Source organism: Camelina sativa, chromosome 15, assembly GCF_030686135.1.
Source record: "Camelina sativa cultivar CO46 ecotype springtype chromosome 15, ASM3068613v1".
NCBI lineage: Eukaryota > Viridiplantae > Streptophyta > Magnoliopsida > Brassicales > Brassicaceae > Camelina > Camelina sativa.
In genome coordinates this window covers 33,886,301-33,897,496 of record NC_141894.1, presented here as the reverse complement: position 1 = coordinate 33,897,496, position 11,196 = coordinate 33,886,301, and the positions used below count along the sequence as shown (strand labels likewise).

At 41.1% G+C, this 11,196-nt stretch overlaps 1 protein-coding gene across 1 annotated transcript; it reads left to right on the top strand.

The window, feature by feature from the left end:
• Positions 1-6,172: 6,172 nt before the first annotated feature.
• Positions 6,173-6,535, top strand: LOC147927662 (uncharacterized). The gene has a single exon (XM_087487484.1). The coding sequence runs from the start codon at positions 6,173-6,175 to the stop codon at positions 6,533-6,535; it is 363 nt and encodes a 120-aa protein (XP_087343610.1).
• Positions 6,536-11,196: the final 4,661 nt, after the last annotated feature.

Sequence of the window (11,196 nt, the reverse complement as noted above, 5' to 3'; positions counted from 1 at the left end):
ATACAAAGCTTAGCTCTTGATGTTCTACCCACCTAAAATATTTTCTACCCCTTATTCTCATCTTTCTTATCTTCCTTTCAAACCCAAAAACTCAACCTTATTCAACTTAACCCCTTTTTCTTCTGTACTTATGGTCTTATTCCTTTATTTTATTGCATCTCTAAGGCTATTCTTGCTTTAAACACTAGCTCCTTTTATTTTTTATTCATTCTTTGCTATACTCCCAATCTTGTTTGATTCTTCTTTACTCTTTTCATTTTAATTCTAGGAGACTATAACAATACTTTCTATCCCTTTTCTTTGAGACTTAGAGCTTATAATTAACTTAACCTTAGAGACTTTTTTTCTTTTGACCAAGTAAACCTTTATTTCCCTTCTTATTCTCTCTTGCTCCCAAACTTGAACCCAAATCAACATTCTAACCACCTATTTCTTTCAAAACCAGTCCTATTAGCTAGCTATAAAGATTCCAAGCCTAGCTAAAACAAGAGCCAGTTCTTTGTCATTCTCAATACTCTCAAGATTTCACAACCTATAGCATTATCAAGAAGAGGCCTCACTCAACAAATCAATACAAGGCTTGAAAGAAAAGGCTGGGGTTAAAAGGTGTGGCAAGAGATTGGGTTAAACGAAATAGAGTGGCAAATAGAGATAGTTAACCCAAATGAAAGTTCCATGAGCAAGCATTCATAGTCCATATGCAAGATAATTTTAAGATCAAATTAAAGTCCAAATAATATAGAGATGTAACAATTATCAAGCAAGCTTTACATTAGATGAAAATACTTTTAAGTGACACAATGCTTTTAGGCCTAGATTCTTCATTTTTTTCCCAAAAATTAATCAAGCACCAATGAACTTTAAATGAGGGCTTTGGGTTCAATCCTAAAACTCAACCTTAACAAGGCAATTTCATTGGTATCCCAAATGCAAATGAAAATGCATACTAACTGCTTCTAGACTCAATCCTAAACACAAGAATGAATATGCAAAGCTACATGCATTTATTTTTTTGTTTTTGAAAATTTTCAAAATTTTTTTGATTTTTCTCAAAACATAGCTATTAACAATGCATCACACGAAAGACGAAAATCAAAACAGAACACAATTTTAGATGGTTAGTCCCTCCCTCCCCCAAACTTAATTCACACAGTCCCTGTGTGAGAAAAGTGGAAGAGAAAGACCAACAAAAAACAAGAAAAAACAAAAACGAAATGATATGTATAAGGAAGGAGTGATACCCGTAGCAATGAAGGAGGCCTGAAGAGTTTATCGAAATGAGTGAGATGAATCCATGTATCACCTGGATCATATTCATCGTAGAACCAACCCCTAAACTCTCTCATCCTAATCTCCGCAAAGAGTATCTTCCTCGGTTCATCAAAGCTCACATCTTTTTTTTTTGTGGAGAGTATACTAAGATGTCTATTGACTATATAATCAACAACCAAATCACCATCACAATGATCTTCAAATATTTTCCCAACAACACCTATTATATCTTCATTGCTCTTGGTTGAATAGCTCATGATGATTTCCATGAGTTGAAATTGTTCTTCGTATCTTACCACAAGCTTCTCATCAACCGTGCATCCAAGAAGGAATTCAAATTCTTTTATAGACTCTTTGGCTTGTTGGAGGAATGCATCCTTGATTTGAACATTCTCCTCAAAAATTCCTCCAATACAATTGGGACGTACCACTTTTGTCTTGAATTCGCAAAGAGGGATGGATTCTTCTTCTTGTTCCTTAATCCATTGTGTTGGCTTGGTGTTGATAGACTCCACATGTGTTGTCTCAACAACTCGTGAACCTTTCATGTAGGAAGACATCTCCTTTCTCCCTTGTGATTGCACCTTGCAAAAGAGACTTCAAAACACCAAATCAAACCTAATAATTAACAATGTAAAGAAAATGAATAGGCTTAAGCAAAGTTGAAATCCTAATGGTCAAATTGAATGCAAATGGGCAACGGCGCCAAATTGATGTAATAACTTTTGTATCAATTATTTTATCAATCCACAATTTGCACCAATTAACACACCAAGAATACACAAAATGCTTAATCTATTCTTAATCAAGTAAAAGTTCTTTTGTCTCCAACTTAACTAACAAAATGATTGAAAGAAATGAAACAAGACAATGCAATCTCAAGCAAATAGAACACAACTAGCAATAATACTGAAAATCAAGAATTAACAAGAGAACCTTGGGCTAGAACTTAGGAGATAGCTAATCAATCCTAGATGTCTAAGTAACAATCAAGATAAATCCTATGGCTAGAACACTAATGCAAATCAATTCATTCCCATGATAGAGATCCTATGCTAGTCAAATGATAATCAACAATTTCCAAAGGTAATCACAAGACAAGCATGCATTAAGAACAAGTTCAAAAACCACTAAGCACCCTAATCATCAATTTCCATTGGCTAGGAATGCAAAGCACTTAAAAAGTTTGGTTCAGGAATTTCATCAAACACTTTGTGGGCATGGAAATCCTAAAATATAGATTTAAGCTTGATCAAGGCTATCTAGCAATATTTTCACTAATCAAGATAGGAAATGCATAAAATAAACCCTAGACATCAAAGATCAACCATCTATCTCCCTAATCTACCAAGCCTAAAGTTCTTAAAAGATCTACTCACTAATCATCATGATCACACAAAGGAAAGAGGTTTGTCTTTGTGAAATCATAATAAAAGCTTGTAGATTAAGAGATTAGAAAGACAAATTGCTATTAAAACTGGAAAATCCACCAAAGATTCAACAAACCCAAGTATGGAACTGCTTAAGAACCCTAGGTGGCTGCTTAACAAAAACTAATACAAGAGATAAATGATAAGATAAGAGATAAAATATAAGAGATGAGTCTCCCCTTAATAGGGTTAGAGTATTTATAGGAAAACATAAACTAAACCGGAACAAACCGGATTGAAATTAAACAATTCAGAGAAAACTGGAACAAACCGGGATTTGGTCTCAAAATGGTGCTTGATCGACCATTCTCTTGGTCGATTGGTCAAGTCTCAGAAGTCTGCTCAAGTCCAGCACAAGTTGATCGACCCTATGATCGACCAAATGGTCGATTATTGAAATCTGAAGTCCGTTCAAGTCTGGGGAAGAGTTGATCGACCACGTGATCGACCAAATGGTCGATCGCTTTGTCTTGTGGCTCCAGTCTTCACTCTGGTTGTATATACGTTCACCAAAACAGGTATAACTCTTGATACACACCTCCGATTGGCCTTAAACTACCTCCATTGCAAAGCTTACTCAATTTCCAATAACTTTGGTGAAGAACTCTGGAGCAAAATCCCAAGGAAAAGTCTTCATACGAGTAGATCTTTGAGGGACTGCAGATTGGTTCCGAATCATCAATCATCTTGTGTTGAAGTCCGAAGTTCGGCTCGAGTCATGATCGACCATTTGGTCGGTTGCTTGGTTGATCGTTGATGTCTGGTTCGGCATGATCGACCATTTGGTCGATTGCATGGTCGATTGTTTTGTCCTGCGTCCAGTCCGAGGGATCCGAGAGTGTTTTGATCGACCAAATGGTCGATTGTTTGCTCGATTGATTGAATTCCGAGAATCTGGTGATGCGATGATCAACCATTTGGTCGATTGGCTGGTCGATTGTTCGGCCTCCTTGTCCTCATTTCATTTCCTTGCAAATTCTTGACTTATTTGGCTCCAAAGCACACTTTCCTTGCATATCTCCACTCCAACACCTGAAATACCAGACTTGATGCACAATGCAGCCTAAACAACCTAAATGCTCATGAATATGCACCAAAAAAATAAGGAAATAAGCTTTAAAAACTCATAAAAACACAAGATATCAGAGATCTTGCTTAAGGAGGTGCTTTAGCTCTCTAGCTCTTGCATCGGCCTTGTTGTGTGGTTGATCTCTTTTATTGCATGTAGATCTAGATGGTTGCATGTAGTCAAGAGGGTTGTGGGGTTCTTTTTTATGCAGTCTTGGGTTAAAAATGCATTTTTCAAACTGGTTGCATTTTTAAACGCCTTGCATGCTAGATTTGAAGGGGTTGATGCATTCTTAGGGAAGAATGGCATTTTTAAAAATTTGCTGCAAGTGTGAAATGGCTTGCATGCTTAATTTTTGGGGTTTAAGAATTTTTAAAATTGGAGAAAAATTTTTTAAGAGTAGCCGCAAGTGTGAAATACCTTGCATGTCTAGTCGGAGATTTAAAGAAGAGTTAAGCATAATTAAAATTAATTATTTTAATTTTTGCTTGAGTGTTTGTGGTGGTAATCCCTCGTAGACTGGGTGAGAGGTTGATAAGTGGAGAAATTTTGGTTGGCCATGTGAGAATTTCCTGGGAGGAAAAAGCTGCATGTAAGCCCCGAAATTGAGTTGGCTCCTCATGATTTTGGATGTCAGACCAATCTACGGTATGGGCTGTTTTGGGTGAGGCCATGCGAGAATCTCCGGGGAGGAGAGAGCCGCATGCATGTGTTAATTTGGTGAAGTGTTAAAATAAATCTAATTGGAAGAATTAATTTATTTAAACCTAAAACTTTGGGGTGGGTGCATGATAGGGTTGCATGCATGTGTAGTATCTTAAGTTGCATGTGCATTTATCTTGCATCTTGAGCTTTGGGTGATTGTGTGTTTGACTGCTTGCTTGATGACTTTCTTGTTTGCTTGTTTCTTGCTTACTTTGTGTGATTGTGTGCTTAATTCTAGTGTGGTAGACATAGAGTTGAGTGCGTGTTCTAGCTAGAGTCTGACTCAGAGTCTCAGGTCATAGCTAGAAGTCGATCTCTATTCCCATCATGTGTTGAGTGGTAAATTTTCCGGTGAGCTAATCCAGAGAGATCTCATGTCGGGACAATTTTTTTGTGTCAAGCTAGCTACTAGCCCAAACCGCATGACGATGCGGCGTGTGCGAGTCCAGTTGGTTACCTGTGTGGTTTCAACGCGGAAGTGTTGGTTTTCCGGTTGGTTACCTGTGTGGTTTCAACGCAGAGATCTTTGTGAGTCCGGTTGGTTACCTGTGTTGTTTCAATGCAGAAGTTTTTGGTGAGTCCGGTTGGTTACCTTTGTGGTTTCAACGCGGAGTGTGATTTAATGGGACAGAGAATCGAGGGGCCCTAGGATGTGTGGTTGGTTCCTAGGAAGTGTGTGTCGATCATGGTAGGACTCAAGCGTTGATGGGATCCGCTTTATGGTCCTATTGCATGAGAAGTCTAGGGTGATCAAATGAGTGATGCACCGCTAGCAGTTCCACCTGGCAGTGATTGCGGGTGTGGTGGCGTGAAGACCAAGTTAGATTGAGAGGTATAGAAGAGTCAAGTGTCTTGATTGTTGTCTAGATTGATTGTGTGAATACTTTCTTGATTGATTGATTGATTGTTGCTTGCTTGTTATGCTTCCGCTTTGTGTGCTTTGTTGGGGTTGTTTGGGGTAGAGGGTTGAGATGAGTTAGCATGTTAGAGGATAGCATGTAGTTAGATGCCCAACTCACTGAGTAATCCTAGATTACTCACTCCTCTCCTCCACTATTTTTCTTGCAGGGAAAGTAAGTGGGTAGAGTTGGATTTGGAAACCAGATAGGGTGTTTTCGTGCTGTGTTGCAAATCCGTGTTTATTGAATTTAATGTTTGTTCGATTGGATCCAACTATTTTTCTTGAATGATCTTATCATTTGTGAACCTTGGAAGTATATATATGTAAATCGTGATATTTTATTATATATTCGGACAAGTGGTATGGTATGGTCTAGTCCGGACCAGCACAACGCCGCGTGTGTTCCATAGGGTTGCAAAGCCTGAGGGCGTGCATAACGGATGGGCGTCTGCCGGCGGACCAGATGGGGATCCTAATTCGTTGGTGGAACCTCGGCTAGACTGCGGGTGGTCGACCTACGTGACGATGTGGTACATTTGGAAAGCAAGAAACAAGAAAGTGTTTGAATATATTTATAAGTCTCCACAAGATACAGTGGATAAAGCTATCCAAGAAGAAGAAGTTTGGAGAAAAGCAAATAATAGAGAGTTTGCACCAACGGTAGTAGAAGCAGGCATACCTTCGACCCCAATTCCACAAGAATCTCTTGTATGTTTTATAGAAGGATCTTGGCATACAGAGGTGGATAGGAGTGGGCATGGTTAGATTGCGTCTATTGGTGATAGAATCCTGCACATGGGACTAAAAGCATCGCGCAGAAGCCTATCCACTTTACATGCAGAGTTAGATAACCTTATTTGGGCTATAGAGTGCTTATTAGCGATGGACATGGATAAAGCTCTTTTTGCTACGGATTGTTCAGACCTCCTAAGGATGACATCTAATATCGAGGATTGGCCGACCTTTTCATTAGAATTGAAGGATTTTACTCATTTCAGAGATAGATTTGCTAATTTTAATATTAGATATATTCCTCGAGAGGATAATATCCGTGCTGATAAACTTGTAAAATGTGCAAGAGCACGAGGTTTCTTTTTTTCCCATGTAAGCTCGTCGGTACCTAACTGGCTCTCTCTCGAAGAGAGTCATCTCCGATAACTTAATATATAGGGTTTGATTGTCAACAAAAAAAAAAAAAAAAAAACAAGAATTGCTTGTTTCATTTTATTACTTTTTTTGCTTTAGGATGATCTTTTTGGTTTATACAATCATTAGCTAATCTTTTTGTTTAATGAATGATTATGATATCTTTCTTAATGATTTGGTTTTCAATTTTAATTTATTGTGATTCATTATAAATTTGATAGATAGAATTAAACATGTTTATTATATGCCAAAATGTCACCAAGGTGCGACCAAATTTATTTATGTGAAACTATCAGATTAGTGGCAAAATTGTTACTAATATACGAGGACTACTTTGCAACGACAGCTAAAGAGTCTTAAAATGGTCACACAATTTAATCACTAACTTGCGACTGACTTGTAACTACATTTACGACTGAAGGTTCCTAATATAAAGAGTCTGTAAAGAGTTGCTTATTGGCGACTATATAACAGCGTCATAATTCAGTCGTAAATTTGCAACCATTATGAGACACATTAATTTTGCGACCATTTTTTAGTGACCATCTGAAATAGTCGTTTATTAGTCGCAAAGTAGGTGTTTGAGTCTGTTTAGCGACTATTATTGGAGTCACGAAACACAGGTTTTCTTGTAATGCATGTTGGGAATGTCTTCAAAATGCTGAGTATTGAGGAAGAATAGAGCCGTTGAGTTTAAAAGTCAAACGAGTCTGCATATGGTAAGTGAAGGTTGGATTTGATCTTCCTGATCAAGTGAGTTCTTGTACACCTTAGGACATTTAGATAATTCCATAGATGATCTCATAGTTCCCAAATACGATGATATGCGCCTAATTCCATAGATGATTCCATGTATCATCCTTTTCAGTAATTTCCTGTTTTTAGGTTTAATGAATCCCAAAACTACAAAAGTGCCCTTTTCTTCTATCTCGAACCCTTGCGGCGGAAAATCCTAATTTTTCAATGTTTCACTTTTTCGCGATTTAGGTTTAATTTTTAGTTTCTCTTGTGGGTTTTACTCAATTATTATACATTTACAACTCAACATCCAATTTCAAAACTTTAAAACCTATAAAAAGTGAGTTATATTGATAGTCACGATTTCTTGGCCGATTATAGTCAAATCGCGGTGGCCCCCTCCGTCGAGCACCTATCCGCCGATTAAGCGGCCGCAGAGGCCACGTTTTTGAACAGGGGGCTGATACATACGTTCTTCGGCTGAAATTCTCCGTGGTAAGCGAAATGGTGTTGTACGTGAAGGAAATGGCCAGAAAGTGAGGTTTCTAGATGATACTTGAAGCTAATCCGATGATGAACTGATGTATCTCGGTCAAGGTCTCCAAAGTATGTATGTTGTTGATGAATATTAAATCCTAGCTCCTCCTAGTACTTTGGTGCTTTGGAAAATCATTATCTAACATATATACAGTAGAACATATATAAATTAATACTCTTTAAATTAAAACTAGCTATAATAATAAGATAAAATAACACAATTCTCAAGAGGTACTATCGTGATCTCAATAGGTACTATCACCAGGTCGGGATGAAGAAGGATGTAGCTAGTTGGATCGCGAGGTGCAATGTGTGTCAGCTTGTGAAAGCTGACATCAGGTTCATGGCGGGTTACTGAAGAGTCTACCCATTCCTGAGTGGAAGTGGGATATGATCACGATGGATTTTGTGGTAAGATTGCCAGTGTCTAGGACTTTTGATGCTATTTGGGTCATTGTAAACCGGTTGACTAAGTCAGCACATTTTCTGGCCATTAAGAAGACTGATGGAGCAGTGGTCTTGGCTAGGAAGTATGTGAGAGAGATAGTCAGATTGCATGGGATGCCAGCGAGTATTGTTTCTGATAGGGACTCTAAGTTCACTTTGGTGTTCTGGAAGGCATTTCAGGCAGAGATGGGTATGAAGGTGCATATGAGTACAGCTTATCATCCCCAGACAGATGGACAGTTAAAGAGGACGATCTAGACGCTGGAGGATTTGTTGAGGATGTGTGTGTTGGATTGGGGTGGCCATTAGGTGGATCACCTGAACCTAGTAGAGTTTGCTTACAACAACAGTTATCAGACGAGCATTGGGATGGCTCCTTATGAGGCTTTGTATGAGAGGCCATGCCGTACACCGTTATGCTAGACTCAGATGGGGGAGAGGAGCATGTTCGGGGCAGATTTTGTTCAGGAGACCTCAGAGAAGATTCGGGTTCTCAAGCTGAACATGAAGGAGGCTAAGGATAGGAAGAGGAGTTACGCTGATGGGAGGGGGAGAGATCTTGAGTTTTAGGTAGGAGACAGAGTGTACCTCAAGATGGCCATGTTGCAGGGTCCGAACATGATATGAGCACCGGACCGGACATCCGACCAGGAACACTCGCACAAGACCCGGACACTATTGGAACACTCGGATCACCCGCAGGACAACTCCGGACCAGCATGCCTAGGATAACTCCCGGTGCAACCACTCGCTCGAAGAGCTCGGCCAGAACATCCAAGCACAAGATTAACCACTTCGTCCAAGCTTTCGTCCAAGAAGACCAAGAGATCGACTCGGACAAGGCAACCATCGTCGAGACCGTCCGTACAGCCTTCGTCCTTAACCAAGGATCAGGGCGCCAAGACGTCAGGAATCATGACTCGTACTCTTTTCCCTTACTTCGGGTTTTTCCCATGAGGTTTACCGGAGAAGGTTTTAACGAGGCGACGAGTCCTGACGCACAACGCCGCGTTTTGAAGACAATGACGCGGTTCCCGCGTTCAGCCTAAGGACGTGGCCTATTTTGTCTTTTTCTTTAAGCTTTGCGTTTTGAACCTTTTCTAGATCCTTCCCTTGTGAACGTTGGAATAGTGTGACGTGTTCACCGTCTGTGGAGACGCGTCAAGGGCTACGTGTGCGGTCCATTATGAGTCCGCGTGCCCTAGTCCCCTTTAAACCCTTACGCTATTTAAGCGTCCAACGCCACGAGCTTAGGTTTTTCAGACTTGAATAAAATATAACTTTTTTCCCAAAGAGAGATTCTTTGTGTTCTTGTCTCCCCTCTCTTTCACGCATCTTAGTCCGGGACTGGGCTTGAAAGAAACCCTAGAAAGACCGATCCGGGATCGATCTCTCTAGACGGCGTACGACGCTTTCCACCGCTCGTGTACACCACCGTTCGAACCATATCGTCTCTATCGCACCGTGGTCAAACCGATCGTTGGTTGTGTTTCCCTTTCACCCCCATCTCTTCCTAGTCAACCGAGGTCGAGTTTCTTACTCGGTTCGCTAGCCATCGTTCGTCTCCGACCGTCCGTCCGTAGCGTCCGTCCGTCCGTGCGACTCGGCAGACGACCGCGTCCGGCGTTCACATCAGCTGGTATCAGAGCTCTAAAAGCTCCTGACTCAAAGGTTGTGTCTTTCTAACCCAGAAACTCTTTCTTTTGTTTAAAGCTTCGATCTTTAGCCTTTGTCTTAGTCTAGACCGCTTAATCTTGTTTCTGTTTGCTGAGTTAGTCTTTAGTTTTATTTTGGTGTTTGTGTTGTACTGTTAGACGTGTGCTTAGGTTGTTTCGTGTTCTTCCTGTTCTTCTTTTTGTTCGTCAATGTTCTTGTCTAGGACTCCTTAGATCCATAAAGTAGCGCGTTTGCTTTTGGGTTTGTGTTGTGGTCCCAAAAAGTTTTGCTTTTTGTGCGTGAGTTTGCTTTTAGGCGCGTGTAGGTTTCTTTTTGTTTAGTCATAGGTTGTCGTTTAGCTTTGCTGTCTTCAATCATTGACTGTCCCAAATAAATATCTCATCTGCCAGTTTTACACGCATTATACTCACGAATATTCGTTTTTGTTTGGACGAGGTACGTGACTCTTTCGGCCAGCGCATCGCGTACGGACGAAGTCCACGTCATCGTTCGAGAATCATCTCCCGACCGTGATATCTACCGTTCTTGACCCGAAGTCTGTCCGAGATATCAACCGTTCGAGTTTCCTGTCAATCCCTCGGCTCCAAGTACCGTATCTCCGTCAATCCATACGACCACTATCCGTACCACGGACGCTATGGCTGCACAACCACAACCGGAGATTCCATTACCCCCCGCCGGAGATCGGTGCCACCTTAACAGCCCTTCGTAACGGCATAGAACATCTAGCCGAACGTTTAGCCCGACTTGAACTTGCCAATCCTCCGAGAGAAGATCCGCCGCCCGTGCGACGACGTAGGCAAGAACCAGAACCGAGTGACCAGTCCGACGACGAGTATGAACCGCGTCCAAGACAACGATACCGACGCGATGATCGGTACGAACCAGGGCACAAGTTGTCACCCTCCGACCTTTGCCGGCAAGTCCGACCCCGAAGCGTACCTCGATTGGGAAAGCCGGATGGACCACATCTACTCGTGCTACAACTATCCGGAGTTACGCAAAGTTTCTTACGCCGTGGCCCAACTCACCGACCACGCACTCACATAGTGGGATCGTTTGGTCGCTGATGAGCGTCGCAATCATGACCGACCGATCACCACTTGGGAAGTCATGAAAACCGTCATGAGACGTCGTTATGTTCCACCACTTTACCATCGCGAGCTCCAAAAGAGATTTAGGAGACTCACGCAAGGTTCGCGATCCGTGGAGGAATATTACGAGGAGTTCGAGCACCTAAGCAACCGACTCCAAGTAGAAGACTCCGAGGAGTC